The 23,731-nt window shown below is 37.3% G+C and overlaps 1 protein-coding gene across 1 annotated transcript in view; it reads right to left on the bottom strand.

The window, feature by feature from the left end:
* The window catches only part of ARHGAP15 (Rho GTPase activating protein 15), a 320,948-nt gene that overhangs the window by 106,441 nt on the left and 190,776 nt on the right, over positions 1 to 23,731 (bottom strand). Inside the window, exon 10 of the mRNA XM_062498346.1 lies at positions 19,464 to 19,562. Within this exon, the coding sequence (XP_062354330.1) occupies positions 19,464 to 19,562 (99 nt within the window). The remainder of the gene's footprint in view (positions 1 to 19,463; positions 19,563 to 23,731) is intronic.

The following is a 23,731-nucleotide window of genomic DNA, read 5'->3' as shown; positions in this document are numbered from 1 at the left end:
GGTAGTCTATAAATACTTAGGGAACAAGATGAAACAAAAGCCTTGACCAGTTTCCTATCTGGTGCTGGAGTTTAAGTACAGTAGTAAAGAAACTTTCCTAAAAAAATATTCACTGTAATGATGTCGACTTTAGTTCACTATAGGATGACCTTCTTGTGTTTTGTAATGGGGTTTATCAGGGACGAATCACTGGATTTTGCCCTAAAGGAGTGCAAGTATTTTATTTGCTTTATATTCCAATCTCCAACTCTGTTTCTGTTTGTTTTAATGAGGAACCTGAGAACAGGATGGACCAACAATTAGAAATTATAGCCAAAAGCACGGTAATGATTTCCACACTGAATTTTGTAATGGTATAAGAAATGTAGGAAAAGGTCTTACTCAAGAATGCATCAGTTCAGCTGCCAAACTATAGCAAATTTTAACTATTTTAGTTTAAAAAATTATGCAGGTGCTCCTGATGAGAAATTTAAAAGGCAGCTAGACTCAGACTTGGCTGATTCATAAATAGTAATGAGCATTATAGTCACTCTGCACCTCACAAGAGACGGTAGAATATTTATTTAAAACATTTCTTGCACTCCTATTCAAAATAGAAGTAAGAATGAATTCAGGCCAGTGTCAGGTCTAGGATCAGTTTAATCTGGAACCAGGTGTTGCAGAGAAATATTAACGGACAGAAGAAAATTAGAGTTTAGATGACATATTTATTCAAAAATGTTTTAAAATACTGGATTTCAATATTGATTGAGGTAGTCCAGGTGATTTATGAACTGTCTGCAGTTAAATGTTCTCACTAACTCATTTCTGTTGCATATAAAAAAATCCCTCTCCCAAATCACACTGGATTCTGTCTAATCCTAATCTCTATTTGATAATATCTTCAAACTGGATATCAAAAGAAATTCTCTATGTGCAGGGAGAAAGGCGTGGTGGTATGCAGAAGTTTCTCTGGTTTTTAACTAGATTTAGAATTTAAAACATACAATTTTAAACAGGACTAGGTAACTTCCTGCATGGAAACCCATGGAACTTTCACAATTAATGTATCCTGAAATAGGTGTGGTCCCCAGGCCTGTTTTGTAAAAGAAACCATCGTGCTGGATTCAACAACAAAGTGAAGTACAAACTTGAAGAAAGGCATTCTTTAGTTAGTCCTTTCATTTAAAATCAGTTATGTTCAGGGCAGAACTATTGTATTTCAAAGGAGCCTATTATGCCTTCCCATAAACAGAAAGATCATACGTTTTAAAACTAAAGTATCATTATGCAATCAAGCTGTTGTATTATAAACTATTTTGTGGGCTCAGATGCCCAGGGCTATCTTTACAAATATTTAAGAGGTCATTATCAGGGTATGTTCTCCCTAAAACTATAATTCTTTCCTTGTGTTTTCATATGCATCTTACCATAAATATCTGATTTATAAACTTTTTTTTTAAGTTAACTAAGGGCACAAAAGTGAGACAAGAAATCATTTAAAGAAACAGAAATAAGTGAATGCAGAAAATACATCCACATCACAATAATGTGATGAGAAAAACACAAAAGTGCAACAAAAATAAAATTTTACAAAAGGTTCAATATGTGTATTCCAATAGAAGGAAAATCCTAAAGGCTAGCAAAGAATGAACCTGACACACTAAAATTTGACATTAAAATACTGCATCTGCATAGGGTGACAAAATGTACCCCGAGTTTCAGGCGAAAGTGTCAGCAAAAATAACATTTTTTTTGTCTGATGCTATGGAAATCAGAGGTGAAGATTATGAAAACTGTGAAGCAAATATGAGCTACACCCCAGAAAGTGTTGTTGAGATCCCTCTTCTGCTTGTTGGTGTGGCAGAGAGTGGGGTTGTATATGCCAAAGTCCCTGGAGAAGAGCTGGGGGCTGGCACTGGAATTGGCTCTGCTCTGATGGGACAAAGCTGCTGTTTTGATCACCAGAACTACCCCTTTCTTCTCCTCCCAGAAGATTATCACACTTTTGAAGCTTAAAACATCCCAGCAACATATCAGTAACACATCATCATTTGATAGGGAAGCAGGTCCATCCCCTGTCCAGAGAGAGTACCTGGCTACCATGGAAATGGGTGCCATAAAAATGTCATGCTAGATACTTCTACCAGATAGAGGTTAAACAGGACTAGGAGATCAAAGAGTGGATGATATTGGAAGTCAGTCTGAAGGACAAAAAGATAACCACTGTTGTAAATAGCATCCATTTCCATTGGTGGCCATGATGTGCTTGCGCCTTACATTCGGAAATAAAATACAGAGAAATATTTGGAAATTACTTAGGCTGAGGAGTTATTCTGATATTGTAAAAACAGTAAGAGCGATGCTCTTGCAGACTGGCTAGACTGACCTCAGTCACAGACAGCCTCCTTAAATAATTAATTCAGGACACTACGAACAAATAATTAATAACAAAATATCATTAATCCCAAACAGCACAGTTTCATGGAAACCAGGGCTTTGTCTAGCAAACTTATTGCATTTTTGGATGGAACTGAGTATTTGACAGGTCTGGTTGGTGAAGACAGTGGTGTTGAAATAGTGTGTTTGGCTTTCTGTGCCGCCTTTGACTCAGTACCACATGACATTTTGATTAAAGCACTTGCATTCTATAGAATTAACAGGGCATATATTACATGGATTAAAAACTGGCTTGGTGACAGACCTCAAAATGTGGTAGTTAATGGGAGATATCAGTTAGCAAGGTCAGAACTGGCACAGCTCTCGAGAGCGGAGCTCTCATCCAGTGCCATCTAATACCTCTATCAGAGATGGGACAATGAGAGAAAAAAAAAATTCCCTTGGCAAAATAAGTGGATGACACAAAGGTCAGGGGGATATTAAATGATGACAAGGACAGGTAAAGTTACAAAAGATCTGAACTACTACTTTAATCAGCCACAGTCTGGCAAAATCAGGTTTAGCATGGAGAAACACAAGGTACATCCAGTGCTCTGGATTTAGGCTACAAAGGACTTGAGGTTTATTTTAAATAAAGAGCTGAACATGATCTCTGAGCTCAGTGCTACAGCAAGCAGGACTAACATAATCCTTGAATTATAGACGAGTATCAAAGAAGCAGGGATGAGACTGAACCTCTTCATGGGCTACAAACAGGATCCGTAGTAAAACACTGCACTAGATAGCGAGGCAAATAACATGAAACATAAAATAAAAGCTTTGTTGTTTCCTGTTAAAGACAGGATGGAGAAATGTCCTCTCCATCTGTATACTTTATGTGATTTGAAATTACTGGATTTTCTTCCAGCACTGCCCAACTGCAGGGCCTGTGATAGCAAGCCTGAATTCAAGGTAACATCAACAAGATTTTATTTTTTTCTATTCTAAGTAGAAATCCAAATCTGTTTTAGAATTCAGTTAAGGCAGAGATAGTGGGGGAAAGAAAGGAAAGGGAATATTGTACTAGTCCTTAAAAGGCTATGAAACAGCTCTATTGGAGGTGTCTGACATGAGATTTGGTGAATATCTTTAGGAAATTAGCTGAAAAGAAATAATTCTATGTTTGACTGCAATAATATCAAGAAGATGAGGGGCATTCCTACATAAAAAGAGAATCTCATTTTTTCTTGCAGTAATAACTTGAAGATGCGATGAAAGGAGAAAAGCTTGACTAAGATCTTATTGTTTTCAAGACCCTATAGAAACTGTTTAATGGAAGCAATTAAAACACTGAATATGAGCATTACATACTGAGAATGAGTAACAAGTGAATATGATGGAAGCTATACCTCATTCTGTTTCATATCACTCGATGGTAGAATTTCCACTTAGATATTTATACACAAATAAATAAGGGCAGCAAGAGTACAAAGCAAAAGTAATTTAAATGAGCACACAGTTCACTGCTACGCGGGGCTGCTGTTTAATGCCCAAATCAAGCTTGCTCTGCCTCTGTTGTCTTCTCTATTGTGCTGTGCTTTGACATTCAAGAAGTTTATGGTTTAAAAGCCCCAGGAACAACAAGACTTCCTCAGGAGGCTGCCTGTAACAGGAAACTAAACTAAGCCTTGGGAATATTTGTTTTGAATGAAGCCGTCGAACACACAATGTGCTCGCTGTAATTTTGCCCTTACCCCCAATATATACTTTTGCCATTCTGCTAGTCCCACTTCTTGCAGCTAAACAAAGTGACCTCATTGCTTTCCACTGTATTTTCTTTTAAACATTGGCTGGGATGATTGAGATTCAGGAATGTGGGAAAATGGATTCCCAAGCCACGTCCATCCCCTTTAATTCTGAGCTGTAATTTTTGGCTTGGCTTGAATCACAGTCATCACATTTCAGTCTGAATCTCTCTGTAAAGTGATCTTTCTTAAACATTTCTTTCACTCATCATGGGATCAGAGACAAAGCCATTCTAGTCTTTCAGCGAAACACTTACAAACGTCTTTTTACAGAGACTCACAAGAGCTGCATTTCCTTTAAAAATGTTTGAAAAAGAGGAGGTTTTCATTGCCTGATTGTCCTCTTTGTGAATCTTGTCATCTGTATGCCATGAGCTACAGCTATTTTAATCTGTTTTTGTTTGCAATCCATTTGGTGTCCGCCCAAGAAAATGCAGGTGATTCTAATTAACTTACTGCTGAAGATGTGGAAAAATCTCAATTGTGCGACAGAGAATTATACACTTAAAACCTTCCCTCTATTATTTATAACAGCTTATTAATGAAAATGATTACATGAATACATTTACCACCTGATTCATCTTTGTTCACTTTTTAAATCAACAAGGTTTATGCTAAAGGGGAAAAAATGCCTACCAAACACAGACCTCAAGTACACACATCAGCTTGCTGGTTTAAATGGAATGGCAGTTTAAAAGGAAATAACATTGTCTTCATGTAACACAGTATAATATCTGAAATTGCCAAATGTTTGGAAGTAGTTGTTTTCTCTCTGTAACACATTAGTATTTAATTTTGAGAATGCTTATTTCTGTTTTGTTTACGTGTTTGTTTTCTCTTTTAATAACTCCTTCACCATTCCTATTCCCTTTCATCTGCTGCAGTTACTGCTTTTCATGTACGGGTTAGGAGGTCCACTCTGACCAATCCTTAATTCATCTGAAATAAAATAAGATTTCCTTGATTTTCTGTTACTTTATCAAGTACAATTTTTTTAATGTTAACCAAGAGTGATCAAGGGGGGTGAGGCACTGGAATGGGTTGTTCAGAGAAGCTGTGGATGCCCCATCCCTGTGAATGTTCAAGGCCAGGTTGGACAGGGCTTGGAGCAACCTAGGATAGTGGAAGGTGCCCCTGCCCATGGAAGGGGTGGAATGAGATCATTTTAAGGTCCCTTCCAATGCAAATCATTCTATTATTTTACATTAAAATCAGAAGATGTCACATGCATTGAGCATTTTCTGCTAGGTACAGCCAGTTTACCACCTTCCATTTCTATTATTCTGTGCCACACTCTGATATTCTAATTTGAATGTGATGACAATATGGATAATGCTGTTTATTTTGGGAAGGATGAAAGCCTGAATAAAGGTTATCATTTTAGGAGAAGCTGACGATGGAAAAACTCATCCACTGTGTGACATGATCAGAACAGCTGGGGATGCAATGTGGAGGGTGGGGGGGAAGAGAGCCAAGGTATTTTGTATGTTCAAGAAATATATACAACATTGCCATTTCTTATATCCCAGCTGTGCCTGTTAACTTCTGGAAACATGTAGAGCTCAGCAATAAAGCATACTTGACTGATATTTACTGCAATATGCATTATAAGACATTTTCTGTCACACATTATGTTCTGAAAGAGTTAAGTAACATGAAAAATACAGGCTCAAGATTATATCTGTCATGGATGAAAATACTACATTTATGCCTCATTGTAATCCATTCATTGGTTTATGTACCCCAACCCTCCAGGGATTGTCACAACTCCACATGATACTGCTGAGAGCTGTATTTTGCTTTTGGATTTCTGATTTAGCTGAAAGAAGTTTAAAAACACATGTAGCCTGACAACTCCCTATTGGCTATACAGCCAAGGAGGGTCAAGAGCATAAACCATTCCAGAAAAAGCCAGCTGTGACTTAGGCTTGCTGTAAAGATCTGCCTCTTACAGACAGTAGCAGACAAGAAATTTATGCATTTTGCTAAATCCTCCCACTTCGGTTGAACTGTGCCTCATTTGGGGATCCATCATCACGGACAACATGCCTTTCATGCCTTTTGTTTTTTTTTTCATCAGAACACTAAAGGAAGCTGCACTTTGGGGGGTCCAACCTCCTTTTAGGAGTATGAAGAACTTCCAGTCATGTCCACTGACAGCACCAGTAGGAACTGTGGTTAAAGCTAAGGCACAGCCACAATTCTCCAAACATCCCCTGTTCCCAATGCTGATTTTAAAGCTAAATTATTGCACAGTAGGGACAAATCTTTTCCCTTCTTTCACAATAGTGAGAGGTTAAATTAGACCTCAGTAATGTCACCTCCCCATCCTTAGTAGTGTTGCTTCTTATTGGACTTTGTTGGAAGTGGAAGGACTGTACATGAGCAAGGAAAACCTTCAGCCAAAATGGGTAAGGAGTTTCCATTTTCTAGTCTGCAGCACCTTTGCTTGGCAAAGAGACTTTTTTTTTTTTTTTTTTTTTTTTTTTTTGTAGTAGTAGTAGTAGTAGTAGTAGTAGTAGTAGTAATGGCTGGGATAGGAAGCTTAAGGTGGACTAGGGATATTTAGGAAGTAAATTGAAAGTCAGAGACATGCCTCTTCCATTTTTTTTTGTTTGTTTTAGAGATAGCTGAGGAGTCCAGACAGGCCAAACACTCTTTATAACAGATTCAGCACTCCATAACCTGACACTGTGCTCTGTCCAGGCTTAGACATCCCAAGGTTATTTCTGTTATCTCCAGGATCAGGTCCTACTCAACTTTCCATGGACACATCCTCCAGCCCCTGAGCATCGCTGGGAAGGGATGCCAAGGCACAGTTTAACTGTTACAGTCCAATAGCAGTGAAAGAAATATCAGTGGGGCACTTGATAGCACTTGTTTTGTTGCATAGCACAGAAGGCTGGATTTGTGTCCTGCAGTTAGAAATCAGACTTGTTTGGGGACAGAAAACACAGAGGTTCTGAGTTTCCAACAGAGGAATGTGCAGAATCCTGCTCTAAAATCTGAGCTGGGGCTCTAATGAACACTTGGTAGTGGTCTTTGTTATTCACATTGTATTGTAGGTGTCTATCCTTGTGGTTGCTTTTTATCTTTAAGAGGGAGTAAACATTTAAAAAGTAGATTCTTTAGTCTAAGGCTCACTATCAGACACCTTTGGGTGTTGCAGTCCAGGCTGTGTGGAATACCCAGAGGCTCTCTTGTAAGATAAATATTCACACAGCTATCCAACACCAACTCTGAATTCTTAGCATTGCATATCTGCCCAACATATAAATGTGATAACACAAAGGTGTGTGTGTGCATGTGCATAGGGAGATAACTTCTACCTTAATAGAGTCTTTCTCAGGGAACTTTGCTCACATTTCAAGACCCAATAATAGTGAAAACCATGGGATTCCACTGAATGCCCAACCACCTTATTTTTTAGTGTGATAAATCTGCAGCCCAAGAAGTAAAACTTTAATGCTTTTGTGAAATTCATATTTAGTGTTACAAAACAGTGGCATTAAGCAGTACTACAGGAAACAACAGAGACATTAATTTTAATATGACACAAACCTATTGTGTCTACATATTTTTCCACTTTATTTTGCCATCTTAGCGGAAGGACTCTACAGCTATATATATATCTATATATAGATAGATTATTTTTCCAGTCATTTCCACTGTGTTTTCTGTCCCCAAAGAAGTTCAAGCAACTTAATTTTTTTTTCTTTCTTTTCCTCCATATAATTTGGGAAAAAATTGATCACCAAAGCAACACACAGCAATGGACTAAGTCTAGGTGTCTGCAGAAACCATAAAACACCTGAATTGGATCACAAAGATTTGTAAGTACCAAAACTCGGGAGACTTGTACATCTTTCATTACTTTGGCAGAAGCAGCTCCATAGTTTTCATGCTATGGTTTGACACACATTCCAGGATAGAGTACACTAAAATAGCAGAAAGCTTACGTATTAATTGCTCAGGGACTCATCAAAAAAGATTTTTTAAAGTATGGTCTGGAAAGAAACAAATTGTTTTCTGCTTTGAAACATGTAAATTAAAAAAGTCAATTAAATACAAATTATATAACTAAAACCTAGCTGAGATATGCAAGAAATACATAAAAATACTGACTTCTGATAAGAAAAAAACCTTAGCTACTGGCAATAAAATGCACTGTATATCTGTAAGCTGAATTTAGGGGGAAGTAAATGCATAACTATGAATATAATTTGATATGTTTCATGGAAGAGAATTATTTTATAATTTAAAGCTACAGGAAGAAATTTGATTTGAATCGTTGTGTTTGTGTCTTAATGATGACTGTGGCATGGAATGATGTAAGGAAGGTAGAAATCCAATCTCATCCCTTTTACTCAGGTTCACATAGGCCCTCTAGTATTTCTAAAGGCTTGGAAAGATGAAGTTGGCATAAAGTGCTTCCCATATCTAATTTCCTTCTTTGGTGAAAATTCCAGTAATTATTAAAGACATTTACTCTACAGACATCCAAGGCAGTTGCAGAGTTTCTAGCAGAAACTCTTGCTGTAAGCTGTGGCCTTTGTGTTTTTAATGTATGGCATATCAGAACACAAAAATGCAACTGAAACAGAGATAATAAAAGACACCATTGTGAACCATTTCTAGTGTGCAAATTCAGATTCTTTTCAGGCATCCACATCATGAGAGCTTGAAAAGTATTAAAATATACCGTGTCTTTGCAGCCATGCTGCAAGGACAGTCCTGGAGGTCACAGATGAGGGCACTAAATAAAATGTTTTGTAACTGTTCCAGTTTAGTGTCGAAGTAGGAAAACCTGCCTGCATAAATAGCACCCTTCCAGAACCTTCCACCTCTTTGTTTGGATTCAAGTCTGGCTTGCAATTTGTTTGGGCTGGAGAATTTGAATGGTTTTGTTTTCAGTGGTTAGAGGAGATGCTCAGCTGGTTCAAAGCTAAGTTTGTAGTCTAAGTGAAAGCAGTTTTCAATAGCAGAGGATGTATCTTATCTTTCTACTAAGGTTTATTAAAACTATGTAGCACCTGATAATTTAACACGGAATGAGTGGTTGCTAAATTTCCCCCTCTCTTTGTCCCTCTGTCTCACACACAAACACAGGAATGCTTCTCGCCTGCCAAGCTATGTGCCAAGATTTTGTTCACTTTAATCTCAATCATATGAGTTAGAGAACCATGAAACAAAGTTTCTACCAAGTATGCTGACAGATTTTTAGTTCTCCTGGCTCCACAGGGCATCACTACAAGCACATGAAGAAACTTTTCTTATTAAAGGTTTCTGAGCTGATCCGTTTTCCATTTAAGTCAACATGATCAGTATCACCATAAGGAATTCAACACTTGCTGATACCATACACCCATCAGAATTATTTCATTTCTAAGCAAACAAAAAGCTGTGGTACCTCCAACACCACTGTGTTGCTTTTGCTGGCACAGCAAAGAAATTTGGTGGCAGCTACTCTGGTGTGTTATAACATACCATCATGTCAGCTCAGGACTGACAAGTCAAAGCATAAGGTTTGAAATATTGGGGGAAATTTTCCTGGGGAGGTGGAGAGTCATGGAACAACTTCTTTAGGGTCTTTCTTATCTTCTGAGTGAAGACATTTCAGAGGTATCACCTTACCCTGGGTTTGGAGGCATCCCTGGTGATTTTAAGAGCCACAGTATCACCTGCCAATGGCCCATAATCTTGGCAATTAAACAGGTTCCTGTCCTTTGTTTTAAATCTTGAAGAAAAATCTGAATATTTTATTTTATTTTATTTATTTCAAAGAGATAAAGCTTAAGGCCCTGAAACAACAAAACTCTGACCCCTTTCCTTAACTGTAAGGCACAAGTATTGACCTCAGAATACATCTATTCAGGTCCCTTAAGAGAAGTCCGTCTTGGTGGACAGAGGTTTATATTAATAAAGCAGGAATTATAGAAAGAAATAACCTATGCAGAATAAACATGAGAAGGCAGTTTCTGATTGCAATATCTGTTTCCCAAAAAACTTCAGTTATTTGAAAGGCATCATCTCTGACACCAAAAAAAGCACTTGAAGGAACCACAAGGAGAGAGCTGGAGGATCCAAGAGGTCTGTTGTGTTATGAAACAAAATGCTCACATTTTGGTCTCATTTACATCTAGGCCCTTCCTCTCAAACCATTGTTTGAGTGAAGACAAAAGAAATGGGTTTGCTATATAATTGGATCCATGAGCTGTGTGGATCCTGATCATAATGAAACAATCTGCTGAGCCAACAGACAACTGGAGATCTTTGAAAGACTTGTTAGTTCCCTGGTGGGTTATCATGCAGTAGCCAATTTAGGGACAATTCTGTTAGTAGATTGCTAACAATATCAATTTCATAATTTCAGGGGAGCAAAACAAGCTAAAGAAATCCTCTCTCAAAGAAGTGAAAGCCTTCACATAAAGCCTCCTTTTTAATCTGTCCTCCTCCTTTGCCCTCTGCCTCCTTCCTGAAGCTCTCTGTTGGTACAATTCCTCTCACTTAGGTATCAATCCCATTAGACTGTGGTATTATATGATTAAAACATTGATGTAACACAAGCTGCTACAGCAAATAATTGAAGTAATAAAATACAACTGCAGTTATTTGCTGTCTTGGATTGCAGGCAGAAAAAAAAAAGAAGACAGTTTTTTTTAAACTGACCTCATAGTGTGGCATACAGACAGTAAAACTTCCTTTTTAGTGTGTTTTCTTTTATTGCTGCAAAACTTTTTTAAAAAAAATTACAGTGTTTTTGTAGTAGCTATTTTTTTTTTCCATAGGAGAAGTGATTAGTTTGCATTGTGGAGTTATGCTTTCATAATATTTTAAAAAATACAGTTTTCTATTTAAGCAGAGAGATATTGAAAGGATATGAAATGGCACCTCTTTTCCTTTTAAAGGAACTTAATGGACTTAACTTCTATTTTTGTGCGTATTTGTGTGTGAGTGAACATCTCTTCTAGGCCAAGATTCATTTTGTCAAGTGTTAACCCAAAGTGTTCTATTAATGGCTGAACTGCAAAATCTGACTAAATGGGGTTTGCAGTGGAAATCCTGCCAGCTCCTTGTCTGTGATGGCATGTGTACTGTACCAGGGCACGGTGCCTCACAGCCTCAGCTTATTCAGGGGGAAAAGAGAGGAGGTTTGTGTCTCTCTTTTCACCTTTTTCATGGCTGGGAGGTGAATACCCTCACGTATGATCTTCCCTGAATCTGCCTTTGACCAGGGGGTGAGTCAGGAGCTTCATTCTCTCTTTGGCACAGAGCAAGTAACACACACACAGAGTCAGCTGGCTTTCAATTTCTCTGGACTTTTTGTTTCAGCGTGTACAAGTGTCAACTCCTTGATTTACAAAGTGTATTAACATTATTTTAATATCTAGAAACGTTGTTTGATTCTTTTTTATTTCGTAGGTTAAGTGGTTTGTTTTATTTATTATGCCCATTGAACAGGATTTTATGGAAAATTCGGAAGACAAAATGCCCTGTATCCCTCTACATGTTCACAAATAGATATATTATACAATGCTAGAAAAAGGCAAAAGGCCAAACTCATCTCTGGTGTAATTCCAGTAAAAGCAATAAAATTACACAAGGCATGAATTTGGCCCAGGCGTTGTAAATGTTACTCTGGTGCACACTGAGTGTCTGCTTGTTGTTACTGGCACAGCTTAAGATACAAATCGCCCCATTTTTTTTTCATAGAAATGGATACATTTGTCTGGAACAGATTAATCAATGAACCAGGTATCAGGTAACTATGACAAAGACAACAACTGGTGCAAATGCCTGCCTGTTTTATGGCTTTTTCATCTTCTAACCAAGTTAGTCTCTTCTTTCAAATTTTTAAATAATTATATATTTATTCTCTGTTGTGCCTTGTCATTACAAGGCTTTTATTCCTTTTTTTTTTTTTTTTGCTTTTTTATTTGGTCTGTTGTCTCCTTTTCTCTAATTTGTCTTATATGCCCTTCCGTGATGTTTCCTGTTGACACTTCTTGATATTTTTTTCTAACTCAGAATGTGGCTTTCTAGCAGACACAGAGGCCCCAGAGTGAATACCCTTCAGAGCCAGCTCTGACTTGGACCTTGCACAACACTATTAACTGGCTCTTACTCTAAGAAAGGTGGCTATAGTGGGATTGCCTGAGCCTGAAGACAGAAATGGCTGAGGAAAGCTTGCCAATATGTTTGCACTAAATTCAACCGCTCTTAATTTCTACTCAAAAGAAGAGTTTATTAAAAAAAAAAAAAAAAAAAAGAAAGAAAAAAAAATTAAAAAAAAAAGAAAAACACCAAATATTTTAAATCACAAACTTTCAAGGGCTTTTCTCAGAACTTTGTTGTTTTATGTCGCATTCATCTCTAGGTTTGAGTTTATGCTCACTGGCCACTTTAAAGTAAACATAGTTCAATGCCCTCAGAAACAGATTTCTTCTGCACACTATGCACACTAGAATTCCCTGGAAAAAAGGCTTTATCTGCTGAACTGCTGGATATTTTTGTGTGCATGCAATTTTTTTTCCTATCAGTTTGTTTTGTTCCCCCTCTCCCCCCTTTTTTTTTTTTTCCTCTTTTCTTTTACATTCAGTGCATATAAAAGTTGGGAGCAAAACCCTCCTTGGAACAAGATAGAATCATAAAAGACTTCAAGAATCTCATCACAAGCTAAACAGTACAAATTGCACATTCTTCATGGAAGTATTAGCTTTTAGTGCGTGCCTGGATCCAAGCATAATAGATTATCCCAAAGTGGGAAAGAATGAACAGTACAAAATTAGCAGAACTGGGAGCTCAGATCATTTGGTGGAGCAGGAGCAACATGATCTCTGTACTTTCAGAGTACTGAATCCTAAAGCCACTGGAAACAGAATGTAAAATTATATCAGAGTAAGCAAGGAAGCATGTGTAGGCCTGGGAGAATCAAACTGGAGCTTGGAAAAGATGTTTCCAGACGAGAATAAGTACTGAAAATCAATGAATGAACTTGTAGGAAACAAACTGCTATTCATGAAGAATTTCTTGCTCTGAGGATAGAAAGATACAAGAGTGAAAAAATGTAGAGTATATTACAGTGATTGTTCAGGGGCCAAGTGTTGTTGGAGAATAATCCTGCACTCAGAGAGAAATATAAAATGGCACAGGATAGGTCAGTCTCCTGAGGTTTCCCTTCTCAGGGAAGCCTTGCCAGAATAAATTCTTTATGCCACTGGCTGATGGGTTTGGTCTAACCGTGCTGGGAAGTATCCCAGAAACACTGTGCATTTACTGGGAGCCCCAAGATGGTGGTGAGCACACCCTGGCAGAGCTACCCTGTACTTTCCTAGCGCTTCCCTCAGGTCCTCGGCAATGAGAATGAACAATTTTTGAGTACCAAATAAATTTAAAATTTTTGTTTAAACTAAATAAATCCTGAGGAACATGCTGTTGAACTCAAACCTGATAATGAGAATTATAATACATGCAGAGGTGGAGATAGGTGGTGGAGTCCCCGTGCCTGGAGTGATTTAAAAGCTGTGTTGATGTGGCACTTGGGGACACGGTTTAATGGTGCCCATGACAACTCTGGGGGAATGGTTGGACTCAATCTTGGAGGGCTGTTCCCACCGAAACAATTCTGTAAATTTCTAGGGGTTTTATACAGTAGTTATGAATCCATTCCTTGGCTACACAAGCTTTGTGTGTTCTGCCATCCTCACTGGTTTATAATCCACTCACTCCACCACCCCAAAGCCAGCATGGAAATCCTCAGCTTTAGGTGGTGTTTGGGATTCTTTTTGTCTTTTAAAATTCTTGTGTAGTATTTTCCTCCATTAGAAAATGAGATAGCATTAGACTCTTTTAAAAACTCATTTTTTTCCAAGCAACATAAATATATTCACAATACTTTATATTTTTAAAAACTCATTTCCTCTTTGCTTAACTCCTTAAGATAAGTGAACTCTCCTCTGTGTAAACATTCTACCAGAATACTGACTACCTTTTAAGTGATATATGATTTAGAAAGTAATGAAATATCACTTTTTTTCCTCTTTTTTTTTTTTTTAAATAGGTTTTAAAGTGCTTTTAGCTGCACTTTAGCTCTTAGATTAACAGATAAAACTGATGAAAGGGACACAACCTTCTGTCACAAGTCAGCATGGCATTTGGGAGGTGAGGTAGTTTAAAATACCATTTTTATCTTCATTTCTCTCCATTGGGATGACTGTATTTCTTTACTACATCCCATAAGGTACTTTATCTTTGCCCATAAAGGCATTTTCTTCCTTAGACCCTGAATATTCTGCAGCATGAGACTGTATGTCTGCATGTCTGCAATGGTCTTGTGCACAATCAAGCGCAGCTATGAACATCAAGTTAATTAAAGCCAAAATGAGTATCAGTTTTAGGCACTTTAGGGTGTCAGACTTTGAAGCTTGTGAGAAATCTGAAATTTTGAGAGCAAGAAGTTAATCTTTTTTTCAAAATCATGCCTTCTTAATATCGCACATCCAGCCTTTAAGTGCTTAATGGTGCCCTCTGAAATCTCACTGGTGCTACCCCAGATCACCCCCAAGCCAAGAGCCCCACACTCAGAAGGGTTTTTGTCACTGCTCTTATTTAAGATGATTTGTTCCCTGGGTCTCAGAGCAATGAAACCCAGTAAATAATACACTGGACACACAGAGAAGATAACAAAAGGAAATAGTTAAGGTACTATAATAATTTTAGCCATTCTTTTTTCAGGTCACTATAATCTGCCCAAAGATAACTAATTGTTCAAAGTAAACATTCCACTCCAACCACAAAAGGAATCCATTACACAAACATATAATTCACAGTCATTTTTAGTGGGTTGTAAACAGTTTGGAATGAGCATAAAATGGGACAAAAATCAAAGTGAGCATTTAGAAATGAAAAAGTGTTTGCTACAAAAGGTCAGTCCCTTTACTTGGCAAACTATGTAGAAAAGCCTGGGAAAATGTTGAACACACAAGCAGTAAGGGAATTTTAAAGCCAACAACCTCCCTGTTTCTTTAAACAGACATCGGAACCTATAACTGGATCCTGTCAAACAAACGACAGCAAAAAAACATAACAGCTGCTAAGAAGTAAAGTTGAAAGATAAAGTTTTCTAAGCTAAGAACCTTCTCAGAAGTAGACTAAAGGTCTTTCTTAAATCTTTAAGCAAGGTTACGGATCCCAGGGTGGCTTTTAGGCATTGAATCAAATATGTAATTTTGTGTATCATTCCTGTCAGAGCATCCCGTGCTCCAAGAAAAGCAACAGAAAACAATATCTGCAACGTCCAGCTTAGAATGGAAACGGTACCTGGAATCACCAACTTTGCTGCCTGCAGTGTCATTTTTCAAGTAATTTAGGCTGATTTGAGAGCTCTAACTTGGATTTGGGAATGGAGGTAGAAAATGAAGGATGTTTCAAAAGAGAGATGAAAGTTAAATTATATTTCCCTGGAGCATTAGGACTGTATTTCTTTATAAAACCCAAGCCACACTGGATACCCTGGGTACGTTTAGGATATGGACTGCTTTGAGTGTTCATTTACTCTGTCATTAGACACACAGATGAATGATCTTCCCTGGAAAAGAGTTTAGTATCAGACTGTTTTCACACGATAAAACACTGATATGAGAAGTATTGGATGGCATGTTGTTGAGGTACAACACAGACTGATATTTTTATTTTTTTAATGTGTTCTACTCATGTTTTTCAAATATTAAAAGAAAAAAAAAAAGAAAATGAAAAAAAAAGTCAGCCAGGATTTTAAAGGGTCATGTATAACAAAATAAATAGGCGACTCCAGAAATGACTGGAAATTATATCTGGGCTAGAAACACCAAAAATGGGCCCCACCCTTGGCAGAAGTTCACAGTGTGTGAGTTGCAGTGCACTGGGAGGATTGTCCCAGGCTCTCCTTGCTGTTCTGCTCAGCTCAGGGCTGGTGCTACCTGTCAGACAATTTCCAGGGAGAAGGACGAAGCAGATTGAAAAACAGATTGAGAAACAGGAATACAGATTGAAAAGGGCAGGTCAACAGATAGCCCTGGAAAAACCTGAGGTCCACCCAAGTTGGTTGTGAATAGCAAAGTAAAAGAAGAAATAGAAAAAAACCACAGAATATGCTGTTCCATGAAAAGCTTTTCCCTGAAGTCCCTGAGAAGACAGAAAATGAAGAAATGCTGGAGATGTTTGAGTAGACCCTGTATTTCTTCAATCTGATTGCTGCATGGTGTAGAATTATTCTCTTATCCTCACCAAGTCACACCACAGACATGGGAGGTTTTTCCATTTAGGATATTGCATGAAATACCAAGGATACAACATGCTTTCCCAAGATAGTTTTGACTTTAGAGACATAGGTCTGGATAGCTCAAGAATCAGGACTAGAAGTTCATAAAAAATTATGAATTAATAATTCAGTAATTATTATAAACAATTCATAAATACAGGAAGAATTAAGATAAAAACTGAGCTTCCTTAAAAAAAAAAATTCAGTGTGACAATTTCCTTGCAAGTTTCCAAGAACGGGCACATTTTTATTGCCTCTCTATTAAATTCCACTACTAGCTCTGCAAGATGGCTGAGAAAATGGCGAAAGACCTTCTGCTTCACAGTTCTACTCCAATAATTAAAAACACAAAAGAAGGCTGAAAAAGTGGAGTTTATTTCATTTTTATTGCATTCACAAGTAAATCCTTGTTGGATAGATAAATGCACATTATGGTGTGAGATTTTTTTAGATCAGATTTTAGCACCCCTCTTCTGAAATGGTGAGGAAGCAAACTAGGGGACAAATGACCAAACTCTGATCCAAGGTAGAGCAGAATATATCAGAATAAACATCTTTATGATGTTCATTTTAAAATAGTGTAACTAAACAGGAAGTCTTGCCAATGGTTAATGACAACCTCTAAATTTTTAATCTGTGGGAGAATATTGCTACATTTGGCTATTGTGTGTAACCTCGTCTACACAGGAAAATGTACTAATTAATATGGTTTATTCAGATCACTGCTAGACTTTCTTTCTGTGCACAATGATTATGCGTGAAAAATCAGAAAAACAAATGGAAAACCAGTAGGTGAATAACAATTAAATCCATGAGCTGATAGCTAAGAACACAACCATTCAGGGGAGTACGAATGCTTTGTAAGTAACATTTAGGGATGGTCTCCTAAGGTCTTTTTTCCTAACAATCCTTTATCTTAAGCAAATCACGCAAGTAACTCTTTTGGTACAGTTACAGTATGTGGATGATATATTCTCTAAATAGGAAAAGAAAGCTTTTCTACCACAGCCAATATGCCAGCTGTACCGAGTATCTAGGCCATCTTACTAAGACTATGAAAGTAAACATACAGTTTTCATTAAATGTGCCTTTCCCATAATTGGTACATAAGTATTTCCCATGACTCTGCAGTTGAGTATCTTGGCTGGAGGCATATCTGGCCATTAAGAGGAGGGCTTCAGATCTGTTGAGTCTCAGCCATGCCGGGAGGCTTGGCACCTCCACATACTGCTTCCTAATACCAACCCCGGCATAAAATGTCATCAGAAGCTTGCATAAACATTGGACTTAGCTTCACATAAATTACTGCTGTCCTGAGATAGTTTATGCCAGAACTTAGTAAAAACAACACTTTGAGTAAATAGAATGTGAGTAAATGCAAGCGTCTTAATCCAAGAAAACGATAATAGAAAAAACTGCATATCAAATATAAACTCGTAAATATAATGGTAACATGAAATTTTTATCTCATGCCATGTGATTAGCTTTTATTTACACATTAGGCTGACCAAAAGGGCTAAGCTTTTATAAGTCACAGCAAGTTTGAAGGAAACACAAGAAGTATAATGCACTACTCAGAAGGTTGAGCCCCTTTGAAGGAATAGTGATACATCCAGTTTCTAATATGAACATTTTTTTTTTAAATCACACAGACAGTAAACATCTAATTACGTTCCCTGAATTTTTCTATTACTGTTCAGCAGTGCAGAGACCTCTGGCCTCACTTCTACTTGGAGGAGTGGTCACATACTCCAAAACATCTATGAAATATCCAGCACATTCTTGGGGGAACTTGTACTGAGGTTGTAACCAAGCAGTTTGTTAGACATATTCTGCATGGAGTGGCATTTTTGCAATCTAATCTCTGCCTTTCCTTCTCATGTTCTGAATTTCACCTCACAATTCCTCCTCTATTAATAGTCACTTCACACATTTTCCCCCTTTTTTTATCCAGCCTCAAGCCTTCTTCCACAAAAACCCAATGCTACTATCTCCCCCTACTGAACGATCTCCAGTTTGTTTCAGTCTCTGACTTCCTGCCAATCATTCTGGGAATAATAATATCCCAATGTTCTCTTTGCTGTATAATTAAAGCATGAATATCCCTGAGTTTGAAACTCCAGGGTAGTTTTATTGCACCTTTCACTATAAAACCAGGTAACAATGGCAGAATTAAAATAGCTTTTTCCTTAGTGGGTAACACCAAGTATCTTTTTATTTTTCATGGATTCTCTTGTTCTAAGACTCCAGTATATGGCAGTGACAATGGGTTCACCCATCCTTATTCTGAAAATAAATTTTCTATCTTTTGCGAGATATATGTTTCCCCAGATCCCTGGAACAAGTTGTAAACTTGTAACAGATGGTGATGAAGCCTCACATTTTTATACAATACATTTTAAGATTCTGCATCTACTGCATGCACCTTCCAAAGAAAATGACCTTCAGTGAGAGAAGATACACTCTGCAGAAAGGAAGGCATACAACGGTGTTAAGTCCATCTTTTTTATACTATGAAAATCCTTCTTATTAATCACAACTTTTAATGAGGATGGATACTAATTTCAGTATTTTTTGCAATATCATGGCTTTTAAAATAACTGTAAAAATTAGGCACCTGCACTCATTAAAAAGAAATGGTCACACTAGAATAACATTTATTTTGGTTAAATACAATTCAAGACTTAGGAAAAATATCGGCCTTATATTCACCAGGGACTTTAGAATGAAAGTTACTGACATGTTATCAATGTTTAACATTTGCTTACCTAGAGAAAGACCAAAACAACAACGTCAAAAAAACTTGTTAATAATCAGCATGAATGAATTCTATTAATGTCTTATCATATAAAGAAAATGAAGACACAGAGAATGTGATATAGTTCCATTCATAACTATATTATAGAATGTAATGTCTGCCTACCCTGGCAATCCAAGCAGAGTTACAAGGTTAAAGTTTTTAATTATTAGAGGAAAAAAGTATCAGATAATTTGGTACTCACCTCTTTTTTCAACAGCTTCTATGCAGAGTCTTACAAACTGAGGGACTGTAGATTTCTCATGCTCACAAACCATGTCCAAATGGGAGCCAAAAATTTGATCTACATTTGGAAAAGGAGGAAAATACATTAAGGCGTATTATTATTAGTGGGATTTTTCTCCCTTCTCAGCTTGCCTATTAATTTAAAACTCAGATATTGAAGATGAATAGACAAAGTTGGAACAAAATCCTTTTAGTGTCCTAGTGGTCATTAGCTTTTGCCCAGAACCAAATCCCTCCACTTCTGCTGCTCATAGTGTTTGATGCTTCCCTCTGGATTCAAGTATCAATTGATGCTTGCACCTTATTTTTGACGTCTCTAAGGCCTGGAGGTCTCCAGAGTTTGCTTGGACCTGCCATAAAAAATGTGCAGGCAGCTCCCTAAGTCATTGAATACAATTTCCTACATGATGCACTTGGTCCAAGCTAGAAACTCGTCTGATTGGATGTCTTGTTCCTTCCATTCTTTAGGAAGTTTCACTCTTTCATGGAGCACTGTATGAGTGCAAGGACTTTATTACTTTGAATCATCAGGACTTAGTACAATTGCCTCTTAACTTCACAAATCTTTTTTTTAGCTCATTGAATTGCTTGCTCAGAAAAACAGAAGATTCTAGATGCCTTTTGATGAGGATTTCATCTTACCCCATGTTTAACTAGTGATTAGTCTCACTTCCTTCATGAGCAATCCTTGAACTAGATAATGTCACCTTTTAGTTTTTATGATCTCAAAGTTTTGATCAGCTTTGACTGTTGATCTTGAAACATATTTGTATTAGCAGGTTCAACTTGTGGGATTACTAATTAGCTTCCTCCACCTCATTTCCACTCTGTGTGTTTGAGAGATTATGAAAAGAGCAATCAGTATCAGCGACGTTGTCAGCTAAAATCAGAATGAATCAAACAGATGAGAGGAACTACTCAATAGGAGCCAGTTAAATGCTGAAACAATAGGAGTGTACTGTCATCATTTATCCAAAGAGACAGTCTCCATATAGCATTTCAACAGAGCACTATGGTTTGCAAATTGGTGTGGAGGCTTTGAAAACTATTATATAGATAGCTGAAGGGTAATAGCACCAATCTGGACTTTGCATAGTAAACCCAGCAGCAGCTCCCATGGAACTGGATGTTTTCTCCATAGTCAGTGCCACCATACTCCACCATAACCTACTGGACAGCTTTTTGCTCCAAAACCCCAACTTTTCCTCACTAACAAGCAAAAGACCCTTTTTTTAAAAAAAAAAAAAAAAAAAAAAAAAAAACAAAAACCAAAAAAGTTCTGTGCTGCAAGGGGCTCCATTTTCATTAATCACCACTGTTTCATACTCAGCTCAGATTTCAAGAGTGACTTGATTGCCTTTTCATTCCTGATACCCCAGAGCAGGGCACACAGTGACGGGAACAAGGTGCGGGGCAGGGGTTGCTTTGGACTTCTCGAGATGTATCAGGGCAGTTTATTCCAGCACCTCTCAAACTGTGTGATCTGCATTCTGGGAGTGTACATCAAAGCCTGAATTGAAGTTACTCTGAGTTTTGGCTGCAGAAGGGATGGAGGACTGGGTTCACAGAACTGCTCTGAGGAAGGTTGTGTGCATGTGTGGCGTCAAGCATTAGCGAACAGTCTGTTACATGTTTTGGGGTTATGTTTCTGACAAAGCACAGTCTGGTTACATTTTCTTCATAAAACATTTATAGCTGCCTTCAGTGGTAATTATACATACAGAGATTTATGATTAAAATGTACTAGCACTTCCTCTTTTGACATCTTAATTGTTTTTTTAAATTTTAGCAAAGACCTGTCAAATTCTTTGCATAATATGGAATGGTCTCCAATGTAAATTATGTTAAAAAAGAAGTAAAAAATGTGCCTTATTTGGTGGACAACCACGCTTGTAAACAATTTCAGAAGCAAAACAGGCAAAGAACTGCACTGTATTTAGGTGGCAACACATGAAGAACTGAAATGGAATGAAATTAATGTGTAGCTGTTCAACAGTTTCTATTCTGTGTTATAACCACTTTATAATCAACTTTCAGGATTATTTCACAGTTACTCTTTCAATCTCCAATATGAACACAGAATATTTGGTATTCCGGGGAGGAAATTTTTAACAGGATGAAAAGTTTTGCAATTCTTATCTTGTCCATTACTTCATTTCTTGGTTCAGATTCCTTATTTTCAGCAAAATATTTAGCCTCATTTTTAATATCTTTCACTGTATGGATGCAGTTACAATTTGTACCCTGCAGTTAAGCTTTAAATCACCTGTTTTTTAGGACACAGGCACAAAGGATTTTTTTCTTGGATGGAAGAGCAGTAAAACAGCATTAATAGTTCCTGGGCATCAAAATAGACTATGGTGAAATAACAGCACACAACTGCTTTGGTGGTTTTATTTCCCCTTCTAGAAATTAATGAGTATTTACAAGTACATGATCCCATGAGTCATCTAAATACTCTCAATTCTGAGTACTCCTGCACCACAAATTCTGTGACTCTCTCTAACGAATTGATTTTTTGCTGGACCTGTTTCTGTACATAAACATGGGAATGGCAGCAGTTATACTGCCATACTTACACTTGTGGAGGTCACAGGGATACTTGAGGAAAACTCAACTAAGATTTGTTTGTGCAGCAGATCAAAAAGAAGGAATGGTGAATTGCTCACTTTTTAAGGCTAGATTTATACGTAACTAAAATTAAAATATTATTTCTTATTCTTTTATAAGTGTAGATTTATATATATACATATTTAAAACTAGTTTAAGGGAAAGCTCTCCAGAACATTTTTTCAGAAAAAATAAAAGAACTGCTCCCAAAGGGATAAGGGAAGCAAAACCCCCTTTGTTTGATTTATTTGTGATAAGGTCCTCCAAAACTTCATCTTTTATGACTTGAAAAAAAGAGATGTACACAACACTCCTAACCTCCTGTTATGACAGTTTATGTTTCCTATCCAGCTTATTTAACTCAAATGCCTGGGAAATAGACACAATTACCACCTTATGGAATGCTACTTAACTTTAAATGCTCCCCTCTGAATAGAAATCCACTTTATCTTCTCAGAGTTATTCCAGTTTCTCAGGAATTATTTCCTCTATAGGCTCCTGAAATGCTCTTGTTTCATCATTTAAAAATTTAAACTAACAATTGTTCAGAAATATCTTTTATTAGAACAAAGGCAATTCCCATGCAGTGGATTCTGTTCACAAGGGCTCGTACAAAGGAGCTGCATACTATGCCCATATACAGCTTTAATCATTCACTCTTTCAGCTGTTATCAATTTAAAACCAATGAAACTCCCACACTGAGTCCATTTGAGCAGTCAATTTTAATATCTTGGGGCATCTGTAGTTATTCTGAATTGGCTGCAAAAGCAGAACTAACAAGTTAAGCTCTAACCATAAGTCTACATCAGGCTGGTAAACCATACATCAAACACCGACAGTTAGTCAATACTGTAGTATGAAAAACTAACAAGCATTTTTAAGAAGAGCAATATATTCATAATATGTTTGGTGGTATGGTTTACATTACACATCCCTGCTATCTGCACGTTAAAATTTCTGCTGGAGATGGCGAGGTGTGTGACAGCTTTGCTCAGGGATATAAAACCAGACACCAGAAGTGAAGGGAATGGACATTCACAAGTTGTATAATATAAAATGATGATTATGGCTGCAGTGAATGCTCGTTCTGGGGAGCTTCAAGTTTTCCTGAGCTTGACAGGCCTACTTTTTTTTTTTTTTTTTTTAAGTAGCTCTTGCAGGCTGCAGCAAAGCCACTAATCCTGGGCTGCAGAAATCTTGACTATGGGAGACAATTCTTCTGGAAAAGAAACAATTAAAACAAAATCACTAAAGCCACATCCTCACTGAGAATGTCATTGTTTAACTGTTTTGGGTGTACATGGATGAGATGTGGCCACACTTGGAAGGAGCTCATACTTCAGTGTTTTTTATTAAGAAAACAGGGAAGAGCATGGCCAATACTCCCATGTCTCAGGAAGAAGCCTAAATTCTGGCATGAGAGGAGATGGTATAATAGTACAGTGCCCAAGCTTTTAGAAACAAGAAGTATATCTATGCAATCCTGTGCCTTTAAGGAACAGAATTAAATGTCCAGCATCTGGATTTGAACTGATGGACTAACAGAGCCTTTTATCAACTGCCAAATTGTTTGTTTTCTTTGTATCTATTTGAATGTTAGGAAGGAAAAGAGGGAA

Source organism: Cinclus cinclus, chromosome 9, assembly GCF_963662255.1.
Source record: "Cinclus cinclus chromosome 9, bCinCin1.1, whole genome shotgun sequence".
Classification (NCBI taxonomy): domain Eukaryota; kingdom Metazoa; phylum Chordata; class Aves; order Passeriformes; family Cinclidae; genus Cinclus; species Cinclus cinclus.
This window is presented reverse-complemented; position numbering and strand designations above follow the sequence as displayed.